A 20,762-nucleotide genomic window follows, 5' to 3' on the forward strand; every position below is an offset into this window, starting at 1 on the left:
AAGGCAGTAAACCTGTGATGGATTTGGAGGTTCTCTAAGCAAATGGGCTCTGAAGTGTGTTGGAAACAGAGTCTGTTCTTTTATACTTGTGTTGTGCTCTCCCATAATTGGCTCTGCAGATGCTGGCTCCTTTGAGAAACCAAGGAACTTGCAAAGGTGTTGAATGGTTCTAGTAGGAGCTGAAAGGAGATGTGAGTGCTTCACAAACCCTCGAGAAATTAAAAGTCTGTCTTAAGGTACCAAAACAGTTTCATAGTTGGCTCTTGCCCAAGAACAAGCCAAGAGAGAAAAGCAAAGTAATGCCTTTTCCAAAGGTCTCTTAGAGCTTCAAATCCTAGGATTGATGAAGTCTTTGATTTGGGACCAAATTGATAGTGTGTGCCCTTGTTGCTCTATTGCTGCCTGAAGAGCCTGTCAGATGGAGTCCTTGATGAGGGTGTGCTGGGCTGTGGGCTGAGACCTGGTGTGGGAATCATCTGACCTGTCCCCAGTGCCTCATCGTGATGAGATGAGCAGAGTCATTGTACTCGTGGTACAGGGATGCTGAAGGGAGCTGGCTTGAACATGGACAGCTGCACTGGGGAAATCTGGGCTATTATTTGCTTTTCCCAACACAGATGAGTGGTACATGGGGACTTTTTCCCAAAGCTCTGTTAGCCCACAGGAATATAGGCATTCCATAGGTTCAGGGTCCTATGTGCCAGCTCCATATGGATGACCTAGTGTGTCTTCTGCTGCTCTGCATGTCTTATGCTTGGAGTGGCTCAAGGCCCTAGAGCCAGGAGAGCTGTTCTCCATTCCTGCCTCTATCCATGGCTCTGCCACTGATTTATCCTGGCATGATGGCAATTCCTTCTAATTATTGTAGGCCTTGGAATATTCCCTTCTTTTATGTTCTTGTGAAAAATCAAAGAAATGGGAATAGATTAAAATCCTCCATTTCATATTTTTAAGTATTTTTTTTAGTTCTGAAGCAAGACAGAAAACTCTTTCAAGCTTGCTAGGTTACAACAACACCAAAGCCTGGAAGACAAGACGCTATTGGGAAAAATAATTTGGTAAAAATGGAACTGGTGAATTTTGGACTGATGGAAAGTGACAGCCCTTCAGCTGTGGCTTCAGTGCTCTGCAGCCATAGCCATTACCCTGGCTGCCATGAGCATGCACTGAGGTAACACTGCCCATTCCTGGGCATCTCTTGCAGAGCTCCCAGAAGCAGAGGCATTTCTGAAACACCATCTCTCTGAGTCTCTGATCTCTACCCACCTCTTCAATCTGATACAGCTGAAGCATAGAATGAAAAGGCTACAAAACACTGTTAAAGAGACCTCCAGAATTTCCCATTAACCAGGACTGGCCTGCCCTGACAAGCCCTTGAGCTGTCGAAGCTTTTCTCCCTCAGCTTCCTGACAGAGGGTGCGCAGCATTTCCAAAAGAGACTTCTGCCAGTGCCAGGAAAGGAGACAGTGTTGCTTCGCTCAGAGTTGTCCTTGTGCTTTTTCCTCCCTCTTGTTACTGAGATAAGGAGTCCGTGAAAGACTGTGCAAAGCACCATGTCGGTTTAATCAGTGTACGAGGGAGAAACTCGATATGCCCTGTTAGTGTAGTCACAGTCCAAGCATGAAATTAAGTGGAGGTGGGGGTGGATGTGATGGAGAGAAATGCTGTCCATCTCCCAGGCAGGAAGCTGAGAGTCCACAGGAAGGGAGAATTGAGGGAATGCCCTTGCAGAAAGCCTCCTGGAGCCTGGCAGACCAGGACTGTGGTGTCTTATAATTATTGCACATAATAACCCAAAGTGGGTCACGCAGCAGTTTTGTGTGACGGTATTAAATGGCACTTTGGGAGAGTGTGCGTGCTGATTACAGCTGGTGAGGAATGCCATCACTTTAAGAGGGGTGAAAAAGAAGTGAGAATGAAAAGATTTTCTTTGTGCCTTGAGGGATGTGAGGATAGTGTTTTCTCCATCACCCCAGGGATCAGTGGGGAGTTACACTCACTCAACCCAAACATCAGAGCCTGAGGCTGCGTGTTGACATGGGATTTAATGCAACCTGTCTGCTTAAACTCCGCTTGTCTGTGTCCTGGTGGATTCCTTCTAGCCTGAATTACTCTGGAGCAGTGCTGTGCCTGACCAAATGTTATCTGTACTTTTGTCTGGAGCTGGCAGTGTTTAAAACTGGTACTTTCAGCCTCCACAGGCTGGTTCTGCTATGGAGAGAAGTGGTCCCACCTGCTTCCTGCCCTGCCCTGCTCTGGTCTACCCCTCCCTCAGAGAATGTGATTCAGGACCTCCACTGCAATCAGAAAAGGCTTTCTTGGGACACTAGTTTTGCCATCAAGTCTGACTTTTTGCATTTTCTGCAGGGATTTCAATGTGCTCTTTAAGCTTAGAAATCACAAATGTTTTAAATTTAATTGCTCCTCATACACAGCTCTTACTAGATGTTGTAGATATGACAGTTGTTTCTGACACGACAATTATATGGGGAACCTGCAAACAAGACTGTCAAGATGGTATTTCATGCTGCCCTGATCTCTGCTGTTTAATTATCCTTTTCATCTTGTTCAGAATGAACAAATTAGGCAGAATACTTTCATTTGCGTCTTCTTTTTGTCTGAAAACAAAGGATAATTTTAGCAGCCTCAGGTTACCCTCTGAGCTCTGAGTGCTGCCTTATTCAGGCAACAGTCCTGCTGAAATTAATGGGTGTTGCACCTTGTAGTGGACAAGTCTTAAAATGCTTTACAGAGGTAGCTGGCACCCTTGTCCCTGCTTTACAAGTCCAAGGCACAGAGGGAAGAGCTTCCACCAAACCAAGCAGCAAGAGAAGGAGAAGATGACCTGGCTGGTAGTGACAGCATTGTAGCTCAGTGCTAGATTACCCCAGCTGTGTCAATTTGCCAATATGGAGTCAATTTCCCAAAACAGGGCCATGGCTAGGTAAAATTTCAGAGATGAGTGAGGACAAGGATGCTCTGGTGAAAGAGGCTTCTCCTGTGTGCTGCGAGAGTTTGACCTTCTCACTACTGCTGCTCACTTGATATTCTCACTGCTGTTTCATTGGGGAAATCATGCCATGTCTCTTTTGTTTCTTATTCTTGTTATTTCTCTCAGAGCTTCACTCCAGCCCTGGCTGGACCCTTAGTCCTGCTGTGGGATGGAGCTCTCTGTAAGCTGTATGAAATCGTGGCGTGGCTGCGCTTGTTCTGATCACCCTCGCTGCAGATCTCTGCCATTCTCCAGCCTGGTGTCCCCAATTCCCCACTGCCTCCCCTGGCCAGGCCCTTTGCAGTGCAGGGGTGAGCTGTGGGCTGTGCAGAGTGCTGTCCCTCTCTGCCAGGCTCTCGGGAGTCCTGCCAGCTGCCCCGCTCCCTCGGGCTGACAAAGGCTGGGAGGAAGCGTGTGCGGATCCCAAGGGGAAAAGGAGAGCGAGCACTTTGTATCACTCGACAGGAAGGCCTCTGCTTGACAAAAGAGCGCTGCTGACAGGCTCCAAAAAGCAGCCAGCCTGGGGCTTGTATTTCCTGAGCCAGCAAGAGATCCCCAGCCTTAGTGCAGAGGGGTTAAAGAGATGGGAGTGAGGGCTGTGGGCTCTGTGGGTGTTAGCAGACCATGGCAGGTGTTACTGACCTGTGCTTGGCTCTTACTTCCCAAAAGGTGAACTTGCCACCCATCCCTTCCAGCCTCTGCTTTCCGTGCAGCCGCTGGGGCATGGGGGATGCCGGCAGCTTGGGAAGCACTTGCCAGATTTTTCCCTTCCCCCTCTGCTCCCCTCTCCCAGGCTTGCACAGCAGTGAAGTAATCTGTGACATTCAGACAGCGGGAAGGGGAAGCCGCTGCAAAATAAAATAACAGCATCAGGAAGCGGCACCGTGCTTTTTCCCACTCCCAGCTGGGAAATGACAACACTTCATTCAGCTGCTCAAAGCCCGGTGCCAGTGCTGCCCTTGCTGAGCAGGGCTGGCTAATAACTTCCCCGGCTGGCCAGCTCAGCACTGCCTGCTCAGTGGGCTCAGGGGCACTGGGAAGATGGGGCAGGCGAGGTGCCAGCAGAGAGTCAATTCTAACAGCAGGCACTGCACAGTAACACCTGGCAAAGCAGTTGCCTGGGTTTATAGCTTCTGTGAAGACCCCGGAGGGTGTTTCTTTTACATTTTAATTCCTGCTAGTTACATTTTGCAGGATACCCGGACCTTCCCCCTTCCTTTTTCTGGTGGCTGTTATTTTTACAGATGCACTGCAGCGTGAAAGTTTCACAGCCCAAATCCAGTGTGTTGTGTGCCAGAGAGACTGCCGGAGGCAAGCTGACCTCTTGGACAGGTGGTGTGCAAGTTTGGAGAGAAGTTTCTCTCTCTTCTTCTCCTTCTTGTTACAAACCAACCCCTGGGTGGAAGGCACTGCCTCTATACATAGGTGCCTGAGTGCAGGAGGTTGGTTTCTATGCTCCTTCCTCCCTAAAACATTAGGTGAGGGGGAAAAAAGTCAACCTGGCACATCAGATCCAGTGATGCTACCAGCCAAGCACCTTAAAATGGACAGCGAGATCCACAGATTTTAAATCCTCAAAAGCAGATTATATTCTTTAGTTATGTATGACTGGAATGTGAAAATAAGTAAGGCAAACCCTCCCTTTTTATGGCTGGAATCCTAAACCACAGATCTGCTGGGGATTTAATGCCTTTTCTCCTCAACTGAATCTGAAGGGACACAAAAGAGCCAGCACCTGGTGATGGACTTGAAGGTCATGGTGATTTTCTGTCCGCAGCTCTGCTGGGCCTGATGGTGGCTTTTTAGTCTAGGATGTGACTTGTCTTGTAGGGATCATAGACCAGATTTTTCATTGACTTCAGCCATGCAGCTCCTAGAGTTAGAGTATAAATCCTGTTATTTTTCATTCAGGTATCTTCCACAGCAGTCATGTGTTTTTAGTATATGCCAACAGCATCAGGAGGGAGAAAAGCTGGCGCAGCTCTGCAGGTTGTCCCTTCAGCTTCCAGCCCCTCTCTTTGGGTGCTGTGACTTGATGGCATTGCCTGAGTCATGATGTCACCTCATTGCTGTGCTGGCATCGCTGGGTGTGTGGAAAGGAGCACACATCCCATGGTGTGAAATGTGAAATACCAAGATGGGCCTACAGATTGCTGAGAGGCTGCACCCACTGTAGTTGAGTTTCTCCAGCAGCTTTGGGGGTTGTCACTTGAGCCCTTCAGATGGTTACAGCCTGCGCTGTTCACCTTCTGCGTGTTGCTGCCTTGTGTCCACACAAGGATAACATAAATGTCTGTCCATGTTCCTGTGGGTTTTTTTGAGTTGCTTCTGAGTGTTAAAGTAATTTTGTCTTTTGCACCTGGTTTTTATCACCAAGGTCCATCACTGTCAGTCCTCTTGCAATTGTTTAGGTTAATCCTCTTGCTGGCTATTTCTTTTCCTCTACCCAGCACTGGTCTCCCCAGGCTTCTCATCCTGCAGTACAGCTAAATCCTGAAAGCATTGGACCTGCATCCCAAATCAACATAAAATGCCTGCTGTTTTTCTTGGCCAGGTGCACTAAGAATGCAAAGGTATTAAATGATGTCACTATCTAGTGATGGTGCTCTTTTGGTGCTGATTTGCCACAGTAAGCAGGGGTGCAGCTGTGAGCTGTAAAGAGGAGGCTCTTGGCACCTATGTCTCGACTCTTGGTGCCCCAAACCCATCTTTCCCTATGTGGCGAGTCTGATTTTAAAGTGTCTGCTCACTTACAGTTGTGCAAAGCTTGGTGTGTCCTGCCCTTGGCATTATTCCTGGTCCTAGAATTGATCTTCCGTGGAACTGTGGCAAATTGATTCCGCAGTTCTGTTCATCCTCCTGTTTTGTTTCTCGTCTGTTCTTTTGGACATCCTCTCTTTTTGTGTGTTTGCACTGTACTTCATTCAGCCTGGGGTTCTGGTCCTGACAGGGACCTTGGGGGAGCTGCCACAGTAGTCATGTAAAATCTTACTGTGTCCATGTGACAGGGCTTTAACCTGTTTTACATCACTGCAAATGACTGCCCTGGGCATCAAAGAATGGCAAATATACAGTCTTCTGTGTATGTAATTATGTTACCTATGATATAAAGAGTAAAAAAAAATAAAGGAAAATAACTATTTTCCTTCAGAAATTGCAATTCTATCACACTGAAATTAAAGTGTCTCCCAGACTTGTATGGGCTTTACTGAACTTGAGACATAAACAATCCTACTGAAATCATCATAGAATTGTAGAATGCCTTGGATTGGAAGGGATCTTAGAAATCATTTCATTCTAACCCCCCTGCCTGGGCAAGGGTGCCACCCATGAGATGAGGTAGCTCAAAGCCCCATCCACCCTGGCTTTCAATACTTGGAGAATCCACAGCTTGCCTGGGCAACCTGTTCCAGACCCTCACCACCCTCACAGTAAAGAATTTCTTACTAACATTTAATCTAAGTCTCTTCTCCTTTTCTTTTTTCAGTTTAAAGCCATTCCCCCTTGTCCTACCTACCTGACCAAGATCCTTTTTTATAAGTGTTTTTTATAAATCTCCTTTAGATACTGGAAGGCTGCTAGAAGGTCTCCATGAAACCTTCTCTTTTCCAGGCTGAACATCCCCAGCTGTCAGCCAGTCTCTATAGCAGAGATGCTCCAGATCATCTTTGGGGCCTCCTCTGGACTCGCTCCAACACGTCCATTGTTTTCTAAAGGAAAATAAGATTTTCCTTGTAAGACAATTTCCACACTTCAGGTGTTGCTGCTGCTGCTTCACTTTGGTCCGTATTTCAAAATCTCTGAGATGGTATGTGAAACAAAACACCCATCTTGTGCCAACCCCTGATGGAGGAGGCTTTCAGTGCCCTGAGCAGCGGGCTGGGCAGCTGTGAGCTCTTGAGAGGGAGCAGGCTGGGAGGAGGGACTCAACTCAGGGAGCCAAGTGGTTTCAGTTCTGCTGTTCACCCTGGTACAGGCTCCACATTCAGCCCGGGTCAACGAGCCATGTCTGCAGATAAAGAGCTATTCTGGTAAAGTGTGCTGAGAGGGGATGTGTAAATGCAATAAACCCTTAAATTTATGCACTGTATCCGACTGAGCCTCCACTCCCCTGCAGCTGGAGCTTCTGATGGGTTTTAGGGAATGATCCTCCTTAAATTAAACAGAAAGTCAAAGCCAGCAGTAACTAAATGGGCTGGTGTGACACGGAGGAGGCAGGAGCTCTGCTGTGGGGGCACCTGGCACTGGGCAGGGGACAGGGACACCGCCCGCCCCCGATGGCTCCAGCTCGTTAATCTGAAACCACCGTGCGCCAGTCTTGGGACAGGTTTTAAATAGCAAGTCAAGAGGGGAGCCACGTTTTCCTGGGGCTGAGCAGGGAGCCAAGCTGAGATAGTGCTGCTTGCCGGAGCGTCTGGACAGCATGGACAGAAAAGGGCCCCTCTTCCCAGCATCCAGCCCCCAGATGGGTTTTGGCTTCAAAGGTGACTTTTTTTCAGATAAATGTCTACTGCTGTGGAGGTTTGCGGGGGAAAAACCGGCAGCTGAGGCAGAGAAGGGCTTGTTCTTTGTTCTGTCAGCTGAGTGAGTGATCTGGACTGCTGCAGTGTGCAAGGGGCTGGGCTGGTGGTGGGCTGGGCAGGGTGTGACATGGCAGATGGAGCACACAGGGTGGGAAGGGCTGATGTGCCCTGAATGTGTGGGGATGGCAAGAGTGGGGGCCTGTGGCAGGACGTGACAGAGGAGAGATGGGGGAAGGTCCTGGTGACTGGGATCCAGCTCTTGAGCTGTGAGCAGTGAGGACACCAAGGGTTTTGGGGAAAAAAGAGATCAAAGTTTGGTCAAATAAAAGCCAGATTTCTCAACCACTGCAGCTGGAGCCTTTCTTTATGGTGTTTCTGGCCAGGGTCAGCTCTTGTCCTGTCACGTGTCACTTTTATTTAATCATGTTTATGGGATTTGTGCCAGCATAAGTTGTACTAATGAATTAGGCCTCAGAGGCAAAGCAGCTCCAAGAGGGCCAAAAGAGTGGGGTCAGTTCCTGCTCCTGAAAAAAACAAGTGGAGTGACTCTCTAAAGTGGTCTCTTTCCAAGGTGAGAGGAGACTGTGGTGAACCCAGCATCCCAGCCTCCTGCAGTCCTCAAAACTGCTTTTACTTAACCTTTGTAGTGGCCATTTTCACCATGTGACTGTTCTCTTCCTTCTCTCAGGGCTTAACTGTGACCTTCAAGCAAGGCTAAGGTGGGAGCTGGAGCCTGCTGTCTCAGTCTGAAGGGGTGCAGTGGTGGAGTCCCCATCCCTGGAGGTGTTGGGAGAGACTGGATGTGGTGCCATGCTGATATTGGGTCTTGGGTTGGACTGGATGATCTCAGAAGTCTTTTCCACCCTCAGATTCCATGGCTCTGTGGTGGGTGTGATGTGTGGCTGGGGTGCCCTGCTGCTGGCTGCATCCTCCCAGATGTGAACTGTGGGGTTTATATCCTCTTCTTTGGGCCCGTTTGGACCAAGCAGATCAGAGGAAAGCCTCCAGCCAAGAGTGCTGTCCTTATTTATTAGAGCCTTGACAAGTTAAATAGAGGTAGAGATTAAATATGAATGGGACTTATGCTGGAAAGCTCAGCCTTAGAGACATTAAAGAAAAGGAAGTTAATTCAACAGGGAAGTCACCTGTTTAACAGGAGGAAAATCTGAGTATGAGGGGGATGCTGATCATGTCCCAGTTCCCTTGTGGAGCAGAGGAGCTGGGACAGGACACCTGAAAGGTGCCTGGCAGATGTGGCATAGTCCTGTTCAGGGGGGAGCTGCAGCCACAGATAAGCATCATCATTTTAAGCTCTCTTGTAAGTCTGTCTTTCTGAAAAACAAAGCAGTAAAAGCTGTCTACTTTTGCAACTTATGTGCAATGCAATTAGTGGATCCTTTCCGTGTGCTGACAGATTTCATCTGCCTCTGTCTGTCTTTAGTTATTAATTGCTTAGGATTTAAACACAAGTTTCTCATTCTTTATTTATAATCAATACTTGTCTGATGGTATGAATAGCTGTCAAATTAAGCTAAGTATTACCAAATCATGGCAGATTTGTATATTATTTGCATGAGAACAGCTTTGTGCTGCCTGTTTAAATTAAAGTGACTGTGCAGTTATGTTAAAGACAAGATCAGGATGAGTCCAACTTTGTGTCAATGTAACAGCAAAACTTGGATTATAGGCTTTTTTTTTGCCAATGCATAGGAAGGCTTTTTTGTGGTTTTTTTTCTCCTGGTAATGGATGGTCTTTTCTGTTTCTTTTTCTAAAGCATTTACTGAAAATGTGAATGCCATTTTAAGAGTGTTTCTTTAGCAAGGAATTTTGTGATAAATGGAAGGCAAAGTTCTTCATTCCAAGAAAGCACTGCGAACCCACACCACATCTGCTGACTTCAGCAGTCTCACCAGGTTTACACAACACACTCATTGCAGCTGGGCTCACATTGTGCATACTTAGAGAACGTTAAGTTACCACGAGAGATGACGGAAATATTTCTTGGGAAATGAAGATTTCCTGAAATTGTTTGGGTACTTTTATTGAGACTAACATACTTGTGTAAGAAGAAAACGTAAATAGGGATGTCTCCAAAAAGGCCAAGACACAGGAAGAGCAGGACAGTGAGGTGCTCCTCATCTTGAGTTCAGGCTGCTGGCTCAGGATATGGATCTCCATGATCAAATCTCTTATCTGGAATGAAATGTATTCTCCCTTTTAGAAGAGGAAGAGTGAGAGACACTTGACCCTGCATCTTGGATGGGTGATAAACTGTAACTTTCTTCCTGGGAAAAAGTTGAAATAAGAGTAAACTGAGAGAAAAAAGAGACAAAGGGGGCTACATATTTGTCCCTAGCTGGTGCTGTGTGTGCTTGTGCATTGCTTGTGGTGCTTGTGGAGACACACAGCCTTCCCTTTGGTGTCTCCATCCAAATATTTTTCTCTCTCCAGCATGGAAAACATGAAGTTCCCAAATATGATACCTTTCTGTTTGCAACAAACACTTAAACAGTGTCACGTTTTTGGGGACTCAGTCCTGCATTCAGGGCAGGGATGGCTTTTGTCAGTCCCAGAGCCCACAGGGTTGGTATGTTGCTCTTCCACTGTGCTGATCAGGTTGTTCATATGTTTGCTTGGCAAACAGGATCATTGAAATGAACGACTTTTTTTTTTTTTTTTTTTTTTTTTTTAAAAAAAAATGGCAAAAGAGTGATAATTCTACCTCACCCTGTTTTTTTTTTTTCTGTGGAGATTTTTCACTTGGTGAGACAGGTGCTGTCTCTGGAGCACAGAGAGCTGCTGATTCTGCTGACATCCTTGAGAAGATGTGTTATAAACAGGAAGGAAAGAGGGAAGAGCCCAGGTCTTGTTGACAGGGAGCATGTGGCTATTTTTGTGGCTGGGAAACCTTACCAGACCCAAGTTTGGAATCTGGGTGTGCTTCTGAGAGGTAGCCAACCTCTCCAGCGCTGTTGCTGTTGAAATCCCCATTCTGACATGCTAACCCTGCTGGAGTACAACCTTTCCATTTCTTGGATATGCCAGCAAGCTTTATTTTCCCTTCTTTTTTTTTTAAGTCTCCAGTCAGTCCATTCAGTCCCTCTTGGGACAGGCTGTCCTGCTGGGGTGTTGCTCTGCAATTAGATGTTAGGTGTCAGGAGCAGATAATGGCCAAGCACATATCAGAGAGGATGGCACTTAGCTATCACTGCCTCTGTTTATCTTACAGGCTATTTTAGGGAAAAACAACAACAATGCAAGAAAGCTGCCACTGTGGTGTCTGTGGTTGAGGTTGGCTGCTGTTGCTTTGGGGTTGTGTTGGCATTTCCACTCTGGTTTCACGTGGTGCTTTCCCAATGGCCTTGTTTTCACAGCTGCCCCATGACCGGGCAGGAGCCCAGTGGCAAATGAATTCAGCCACAACTCTGGCCAGACCTTGTTGTCAGCACTTTTGTCTTCTGCTGGATCACTTCTGTGTTGCCTTGTTTTTTTCCCCTGGAAAAGCAAGAACCTAGGTGTGGAGGCGTATGGGAAAGGGAGATTAGCTTTCAGGATAATTAGCATCATCCATGAAACTTTCACATTTTATATGCCTGTTACATCAGAAGCCTTTAGGGTTGAAGTTGCATCTTTAGGCATTTTAGTATATTTAACACTTGATTCTCTGAATCTCCAGCATCTGCCTGTTTTAGGTGTCTTACATCATCTTTCTGGGATCTCTTTCAGCAGCAGAGAAAAAAAAAGTATGTTAAACAAAACGTAGGATGGCTGACCTTACACAGATTATTTTTCAAACATTCTTTGCCTGAAACTAATTACCTCATACTAATTAGCCCTTTCTAAGTGGTGAATTGCCAGGCAGGCAGCTGTGGATGTTGTCAGTCTGGCTCCAAAGTTTTTAGCTCCTGGTGAAACGAGAGCCTAGTTGAGCCTCTCCAGTGTACATGAGGGTTGTTAATCCAGGGACTTGCCCTGGGTACCCCATCTGGTTGAAACAGTGGAGAAAAACCAGGGGAGGCTGTATACGTGTGACAGTTTTGGGAAAACACCTTTAAAGAGAAATGGAAATTCTGTGTTGCTTCTTACTGCTGTACCATGCAAAAAAGAAATCTTGCCACGTAACCCCTGAATTGCAGGAATTCCTGGAGCCCCAGCAAGCCCTGTCTAATCTCTCCCAGTCCCTCATGTATCGCCTCTGAATGTTTTCAGTGAGTTCCCAGACCTCGTGCTTTCTTGCTCCTGATAACTAGCCATTGCTGGGATGCCAGAACCACTGCACTGCATAGTTCAGCTATCAGCAAAAATATAGTGAGATAAAGGGAATGGTTAATACTAGAGTGTCTGTGGTAGTGCAGATGTCAGAGATACTCAACTGGCTTCCCTGGAGAAGTTCTTTGAATGGGTCAAGTTACTTTGGGAAAATAGTATCTAGCCCTTTTGACAGTGTGAACATCCATAAGAGCATCATGCAGACATTTCTTCCTGTTGAAGAGTTAGGCAGCCACGGAATAGGCACTCAGTGCTTCAGGGTCTTGGCAAGGTAATGCCTGCCCCTGGGACTTTGCAAAGATGGCTTTTGGGTGCTGAGCACACTTGGGAAGATCACAGTTGCAGCTGAAGATGAAAAGCTGGCCTGGATGATGGGCAGTGAGTTCTTTTGAGAATTGAGCCCATAAAATTATGAAACCAGACAGAGGAGCTGAAGGATTTATTGAAATGACTGAGCAATTGTAGGATCACAGATGCCAAAGAGGAAGAATAGGGCTATTGGGTTTTCCTGCCAGGTCAGGACTGCTGCCTGTAGTGTCTAGTCTAGCAGCCTGTTCAGTTGTTTTGAGTGATCATTTCCATTGCTTCCCTTCTGAGACCCTTCTATTTCCTGATAGGAAAGCTTAGTAACAATGAGACCTGACTGGCAGGCTAAATTTTTCTTGTGTCTAATTGCTGGTTAATATTCTTACTCATTTAATGGGAAGTGCATACCAAAACAGAGAAGAGATCCCATGGGGTCCCGTGGAAGACGTGCCATTGTCCACAGTGTTTTCTCCAGCGTGTCACTGCAGAGCCTCTCTTGGCAGTTCTATGTGATGATTTGGTGGCTGAGACATTTTGTACAGATTGGTGTGAAGAATGATGTTTTGGGTTGAGGTTTGTGGCCTGTGAGGTTAAATAACGCAGGAGTGGTGGTCTTGGTGTTGAAACCAACTTTTGGGAACCAATCTCTTGCTGCCTTTGCTACTAACTTGGGCAAATATCCTTCAGCTCTGGTGAACTCGTGAGCAAAAGAAGGTTTTGTTCCTCCTGATGCCCATCAGATGGATACATAGTCTCTTGGCAGCCTAAATAGCAGCGTGTAAGGCACTCCTGCATGTGTCTGAGCTTTTGGCATGTGGGAAGTGCAGTGCAGTGCATCCACTTAGTTTCTAGGAAAAGGCATTTGAGCTGAGACATCTGCATTTGAGATATTTGCAGAGGAGTGTTCACCACTGAGCAGTGGTGGATTGTCATAGCTGGGAGTTTGTAGCTGCTTTGGGCAAGGCTCAGGGAACGATTGAAGTGTCTTGTGCTGAGGAAGCTCTGCAGAAGTGCAAAAGACAATGATTACACTAGTCACAGGTTTTATCCGTGGGTCTCTGGGTCAATGTGGGTCTTGTCTGCCTTCATGCTGAGTAAGGGAGGAAGAAGCAGGAAAGAAGAGATTGCAGCCACCTCCTCCATTCGTGGGGATGCTGTGCTTCACCATTTATGGAGGGGGAATGGCCTCAGCTGTGAGGGCAGCTGCCACTCTGCCCCTCCTGACCCATACTTAATGCTTGTTAAATGAACACAACCTTTAGTTTAGGTTCAGCATTTCACTTGATAGCTCTCTGTGCAGCCACCAGTGCTGGGAAAAGGGAGGGAAGAGGAATCCCAAGAGCAGAAGCAAGAGAGAGGAGAATAGCAAGGGGAAGAGAAAAAAATATAAGGACATTGTTTCTAACAGCACTTAGTGGCCTAGATTTTCCTTTCACAGCTATTTCTAAACTGTGCTCTATTGCAGATCCATTCAGCTTTTACTGGTATATGGTACACTGTGTAGCAGCAGCCACTGTTGTCTGCTCAGCTCTTAACATGATACTCTGCCAGATGGCAAGGATATAAACCTGCGTTTGTACTCCGGGATTGATCAAAGTGTTTTTGCTGTTGTCATCCCCGTAACATTGTCACAGATGTAAGGCCACTACACCCCTGCTCTCATCCCTGCAATGTTCCCATGTATAAATTCAGTACAGTGCCCCTTTTCATTGCAATATATTGACCACATTCCTTAAATCCCACGAATAGCCCTGTGTAGGGGAGGATGCAGAGCAAGGTTTTGCCGGGAGCTTTTGAGACGAGGCTTGTGCAGGGTGAGCAGAGGGAGTGGAGCTGGCTGGGAGGAGGGTGGGTCTCTAGGAGATGTTAAATCAGCAGCCCAGCTACAGTAGCTGGGCTGATTTACTCTGGTGGAGAACCCAGCTTGGGATCTCTGCGGGAATCCTCCAAAGGAAAGGCATTTGGGAATGATTAAAATAATACTCAAGGCAACAACTGTTCAGTGGTTTTGGATGAACAAAGCCTTGCAGAAGAGAAAAGCTGTTTTGGAAGGGGATGTGGAGATGCAGGGAGATGACACAGGGGTGCTGCTCTGTGCAGACAGTTTGCTCGGGGCAAATTAATTAATCTTTAATACATCTTTACCTTCCCATCTCCTTATTCCCATTCTCCCATGGCTTTCACTCCCTATTCTGACACCCCTTTTGTTTTTTTGTGCTGAGGGTTTGCGTGTGCCCAAAAGCTTCTGCAAAGAGCTGTAGCAGTTTTGGGTGGCTGCCCCATGGGCTGGACACAGCTCCTTCCCCTAAGGCAGGGGAGGTTTGGTGTCCTGATCCACCTCCCTGCCTGCTGGAGGGACAGCACTTACATTACAGCATAAAAACCCAGGGATATGGTCTGTGCTCAGAGGGAACATCATCTTGCTCCAAGAGAAGGAGGATGTCCTGTGGCCAAGGTCTGCATGCCTGCAATGGACAGAGAGAACCAGATGAGAAAAGAGCATCATGAGCAATTTTCCTCCTCCTGCCCTGTAAGGAGACTTGTAATTGTGAATAGCAGGGAGAGGGAAAAGCATGTCCAGAAGTCTGTAGGGCTGTAGAGAGAGCAGTGGGCACCAGGCTGGAAAATAAAGGGGTTTAGAAAATTTAATCAGATGCCAGCACCCAGTCTGTGCTGGAAGAGTTTCTGGCAACTGTGCTCCAGCCAGTTACTTTTGATGGTTTTTACAGGACTACCTTGTTTTAATCCTGCCTCCCGCTACTGAACCAGAGCCTCAGTGTATGGCAAGGGCTGATGAGTCCCTTCAACATATTGCTGTGTATGAATTGCCTCTGGGAAGCTCATGCTGATGCATGTTTTAAAAATGGCAAAAGCTGCCAGTTTTGTCCTCCTGACATTCATGAAACTGGCAACTTTCTCTCTCTCTCTTTTTTTTTTTTTTTGTGGGGGGGGGGTTTGGGTTTTTCTCACATTGGTGGGGATGAGGGCAGAAGAAGCCTGGTTTGGGATGATTTATGGCTCCAGGAGTGGTTAATTTTTTGGCAGAGTTTGCAGGAAGAGCCCCCTAAGCGTGCCAGCTGTAATCGGCGGAGCTTTCGAGAGACACACGGCGAGAGATAGCGTGTTATTTATCCTCGCATATCCACACAGGCTGATGGGAAACGTGCATGTCCCAGAGAGGGAAATTCTCCCTCCTCCCTCTGCCCCCTCGCCTCGGTTCAGGCTCCCTGGGAGCAGCTGGGCTCTCTTACTCCTGCAGTCCCCAACAGCTTCAAATTCACTTCCCTCAGCGCCTTCAAAGGAGGTTTTGATAAATGCATTGCACTTTGCAGCCAGCCAGGCTGTAATTGCCAGGAGGATTATGATAAGCTTTTTCCTTGTTGTTTCAAAACAATCTGGAGGACAGCGTGCCCTCCCGTGCAGACACCCCCAGCCCCGCTGCAGCCAGGCAGAGATGAGGGGCAGCAAGGTGCCAGATTCACCCTGATTATTGCATTAAACTGGGGGCTCTTTGGTCACAGTCCAGCCCAAGTGTTGTGGGCTGACACTCAGCGCAGACCTGTGGGTGACCTGTGCTGGAGGGGAACCTTGTGCCAAGGCAGCTCCTCCATCGGTCGCCCAACGTCCTGGCACCTCCGGGGCCTCGGGAGTCCCAGCAGCGGAGCTGCCTCGTGGGCCACTGAAGTGGAAACTCAAGAGGTCTGTCAGCCCCTGGGAGTGATTTTCTTTCTCCAGCCGTGTGGTTATTCTGCTTGTACAGTGGTTTTTTTTTTTTTTTTTTTTATTTAAAGGGCGCTCTCGCTTCTTTGCCTGCTAAGTTTAATAATCGTGGTCTGGTTAGAAAATAATGCAGGGGAAAAAGCAGAGCTGCCTTAATTTGTGATCTAAAAATAGGGAAACCTACACCATTAAATTGAGAGGATTTAGAAGCATAACCATAAAGCCAGGAAGAGTTTGCCAGGAGCTATCAAGTGACACAGATTTCAACTCCCTCCTTTTTCTAGTTTTCTTGTTTTAAAGGTGAACTGAACAGACTTAGATTGCTATTTTGCTGTTTTTGACTACAAATGTAGTTCAGGGAGTTCTCACTGTGACATTTATCAGTAGAGCTTCCTTTGTAATTTTTATTTGTAATAGATTTTGAATGTTATACCACAAGCAGAGAAAATGCTTTGTTATCCCTATTTAACCCTTAAATATCCCAATGTAGGATGGATGCATGTGAGATCCGTTCCAGTAGAGGAATTTAAGGGTGCAACCATGGGGAGAGAAAGACTGATGGTTACTGTTCTCATCTGGCACTTAACAAACCATCATTTAAATCTTTGATCAGTCACTTTCCTGACTGATCTGAGAGAAATCCCTTTTGTCTTTGCCATCACCAGCATGTGGGTGAGTTTCCCAGGCGTAAAACAAGGATAATGATGGTTCATATAAATGCTTCCAGTGGAAAACAGCAGGTTACCTCTAATCAGCCAGAGTTGTGGCATCCAGCTCTGTGCCTGGAGTGGTGAATGGGTTGGAGACCCTGAGACAGAGCCTTCCAGCTTCTAAAAACTGTGTTATGCTCTGCCAAAAGTGTTAGTGATTTCCTTTAGCAAGGTTTACCCTGTGTATCCTTTTGGAAGAACTCTGCTAGGGAAGGTTCCTAGAGGTTGGTATTTTTTCTTGATGTTGGGTGGATTCCTGCCCAGGGACTGACCAGTTCACTTTACTGGTCCCCATCTCTTCCTGCTCACTGATAATTCCCAGCATGGCTCAGTGAGGTTCTTTCAGACAAGATGAGTTCCACCCAGTTTCTCTGTGTGACTGGCTGGAGCCAATGGTGCTTTGTTCAAACTCGGCACCACCTTTTAATGTGTAGAAAATTAGTTTTCATTTCAAAAGCAGATTCATGGTTAGCTGGCATCTTTGATTAAGAAATGTTGCATTTTACCCAATTTTCTTGGCTAATTAGCCACCTTGGATTTCTCAGGGCTTCAAGATCTGCTATAGAGGCCTGTAAGGTACTGAGATTGTTTTCTTGGTCTTGTGCTCACCTCAGATGACACTGTGCTGATTTCACTAATGCTGTGTATCGGATAGCTTTCCATCCAGGAGAGCCTCATTTGCCTTCTTTTTCTTTTCAGTGTCTTAGAGGAGCTGGAATCTGTTTCTTGGATGCCTTGAGTATGAACAGAGCTGTCCAGAAAGCCAAAAGCAGCCTGACAGACAAACAAGAAAATATTCAGGGAACTTTGAAGGTGCTGAAAAGCAAAGTTATTCCAGATAAGCTCTGGAACATACTGCCATGAGATAATACCAGGACCAGATGCTGGTTGGGATTAAAAAATATGTAGATATGTTGATAATGGGAATATCTGCTCTCATATTACCCAGTTTTTCTTTTTTAAGGGATGTTAATCCTGATGCTTTAAAGGCATATGCTGAATCCTGAGGATATAGTTATTTAAGGAGCACTTTGCTGGTAAATAAGGGGAGGATTAGTGCCTGGATGGTGGCCTAGCTGGAGGGACCTTCAGATTGGGAAGGCTGTAGATGTGAGACAATACCTGCACATCTGATCCCTGCTGAGTGTCCTCACACTTGCCAGGAGGGATGAACTTTGTTTAGTGTGCCCTTGCCAAAAGCCTAAGGAAGCACAAGCACAGGACACAACCATAGAATTGTTATGGATGTAAAAGACCTCCAGGATCACTGGGTCCAACTGTTCACCCATGTTGTGTTCACCACTAAGCCATGTCCCCACATCTACGTGGCTTTTGGACACAGGGATGGTGATTCCAGCACTTCCCTGGGCAGCCTGTTCCAGTGATGTTGTGCAGGCCACTGCACAGACCTAGAGTCCTGAGTGACATAGACAGACACCTCTTGTATCAGGGAGGAACTGTGATTGTGAAATGCTGTGATCGGTGGTAGTGATGGTCTAAACTGTGATGTGTTGGAGTGAACGCACCATCAGCTTTGAAAACATCTTTCTATCCCCCATGCTTGCCATGATGCTTGGGATGATTAAATTGAATTTTGGTGGAAGAGAAAAGAGATTCTGCTGTCTTGAATATAAGCTACAGCCCTCCTTAACCAATCTGTATGGGTGAAGCTACTACTGCCTGCATGGGTATTTCCAGTGTGCTGGAAACGGAGATGAAACAGAAGAAAGAGCAGTGTGGCTTGTCTGGGTATTAGGAGAGTGCTTCATTCTGAACTGGAAACATGAACTTTGGATAGCTATGTTCTGCATGCTTGAAAACTGGGTCAGAGATGTCAGAAGATGGTTTTCTATTGATTCAAAGGGATTTGCCTCTGTGTGCTGACCCACAACAATCTCTCTAGAGCTCCTCTCACTGCTCTCTCATTTCAGCACAATCCCATTTGTTTTTAACCCCCCTCCCTGTCCCCATCACCCCAGCACTCAGCAGTTTATTTAGCAGATGTTGGCCCAGACTTTGGAAGCAAGGGTAAACAGAGCTAAGGTCAATCTGAGAAACACAGCACCCCAGGAGAGCTGCTGCTTCTCACTGCTGCTGGTGAGCCTGGATCCAACTGGAATTGGAGGGAATCTGAAAATACATGGATAGAATTTGTCCCTGCAAGGATAGCAGGGTTGATGTATTTTAAAAAAAATCACACAGGACAAAAGTGTGGAACCTTAACGTGAACTGGGTGAAACTATACCCTTCTTACGTTTCCTCCCTTTGAAGACCTTGTATTGTGTATTCACAGCCATTACCATATGAATCAATGATTAAAAAAACCCAACATCTTGATAAGAATCCAACTTTGCTTTACCAGTCCATCCTCTGAGGTAACCAGAGCGAGCTCCTTTCACTCCAGCCATTGTTGGCAACACAGATTATGTTCTTCAAAGACTGTCTGTCTCATTCAAACACAAGGTCCATATCTTGACTGAACATTAACGTCACCTGATAGGCCCCATGTCCAGCTCCACCTTGCCCTTCGCAGAGAACCAGGCTTTACAGCAGAGTCACAACATGAGCAGAGGGAATAAAGAGCCTTTGTGCTCCTCCTGGGTCCATCTCCTGGAGCTGATCAGGCACCAGGATTGATTACCAGGCAGGTAAAGACCTGATAACCTACCAAGTCTGTATGAAGACCCCTTTTCTGACGACTTCTTCCCCTGATTTGCATTTCAGGGGGAAATTGTCCCATTTTAGAAATTATTTTATCTGGCTTTCACTATAGTCCAGGCTGCAGGAAGTTCACATGAGAAGAGGCAGCAAGGAAGCTTGAGGGCTACTCCTCTAGTACCATACAAATAGAAATTAAGACCATATTCTGTTACTTAATGCGCAACAATGATTGAGTCCTCTGCTCGTCAAGTACCAGGAATTAGCATTCACTTACCATCACATTACCAAATTAAATAAATTTACAAATACATAAAATTAAATTGGACAATTTAGTAAGGCTGCAAAACAGAGAACTGAAGATGCCCTTTTCTGCCTTAATTCAGCTCATGTGTGAATATGCCAAATCATAGAATTTCTAATTAGATGGTCTCCTATTTTTCTCTCATAAGAATGGAGTTATATGTCCCGGGCATTGGAAAGTCTGAGCCCAAATGGTTCTGTGTGGTAAAATTATGAGCAATTAAACTTTTGTCTTCATCAATTTAAGCAATCTGTTGATTCTTGCCACAACCACAGGGATTTGTGGTAGCTGTTATGTGTGGAAGTGCCATATGTAACTCCTCAGTTTCTTTTGTTTGGGATAGCAATAGCCCTTGAAGAAATTTTGTATAGAAAGGGTGGGTTTTTAAAAAAATGCTATTTATTTTTAAAAATGCTGCTTCAGTTTAAAAATGCTGGTCCTTTTTTTAATGATTTAGGGAAATCCTGGCAAATAGAGATGAATTTTGTTCAGTGCCTCTTGTCTGTCTGCAAAGTTGGTGCATGGTGCCTCCCAGAAATGGGTATGGTTTGTGCAAAGGACTGTGAAAGTGGGACTGTCCTCTGTGCTGTTTGTGTCCGTGGCTGCTGCAGGATCCCTGCCAAAATGTGTGAAAGAACTCTAGGAAAATTTCTCCTATTTTCTCTGTTTGGGAAGTGACCCAACAGGCCCCAAAGCTGCATTACAGAAACTGTAAGGAGAGGTGAAGCCTTCCTCGCCTAAATCCAACAACTGTAAACAAGCCACTTAGCCAAAACATAAAAGATGGTGTAAGTGGAAGTTATGCCTTCCCTTAGGGTTTTCCATCAGAGGGTCTGTTTCCCTGACATCCAGCCCTGGGATGGGTGGATGACATCCAGCCTGCTCTTTTGTGAGTGATTCCTGCGGGAGGTCTGAGGAATTTTGAAGCTGTCAGGCTGTAATACCCTGGGTTTAGCTTTTTCGAGAAAGCACACTGTTTTCAAGAGAGCGAAGCCAGATTGCTGGTTTAAAGCTGCTGCATTTCACCAAAAGAATGCTGATTATTTCACAGTCATGCGAGCGCCTGACCGGTAAAACGTGTGGGCAGTCTGTCCCCTTTTCTTTATTTTTTTTTTTCCTGTTTTCTCACTGATTTGGCTTCTTACTACAATGCCTGAAGATCTTTTGAGAGGGCCAGAAAAATCTGCTGACGGCTCACGCAGCTGATTTGACCCAGAGCGCCTGCTTGGCTGAGCAGAAAGATGACACTGCAGCAAAAATGTTACTTTAAGGGAAAAGA

At 46.3% G+C, this 20,762-nt stretch overlaps 1 protein-coding gene across 8 annotated transcripts in view; it reads left to right on the forward strand.

The window, feature by feature from the left end:
• The window catches only part of FGFRL1 (fibroblast growth factor receptor like 1), a 171,937-nt gene that overhangs the window by 28,834 nt on the left and 122,341 nt on the right, over nt 1-20,762 (forward strand). For 2 of the 8 annotated variants that reach the window (XR_015772661.1, XM_088056362.1), the window contains exons 1-2: nt 7,351-7,476; nt 8,204-8,400. The exons of 3 other annotated variants lie outside the window; for them this stretch is intronic. Coding sequence is in view for 3 of the 5 variants with exons in the window: in XM_088056362.1 (XP_087912488.1) it covers nt 8,316-8,400 (85 nt within the window). In the remaining 2 variants the exon portion in view is untranslated. Of the gene's footprint in view, nt 1-7,350; nt 7,477-8,203; nt 8,401-20,762 lie in introns of those variants that run through there. 3 more of the 8 variants (XM_014262818.2, XM_088056363.1, XM_088056366.1) reach the window with 2 other exon arrangements.

Source organism: Pseudopodoces humilis, chromosome 6 (genome assembly GCF_049639895.1).
Source record: "Pseudopodoces humilis isolate 2021_Gansu_Grassland_sample_001 chromosome 6, ASM4963989v1, whole genome shotgun sequence".
In the NCBI taxonomy this organism is placed as follows: Eukaryota; Metazoa; Chordata; class Aves; order Passeriformes; family Paridae; genus Pseudopodoces; species Pseudopodoces humilis.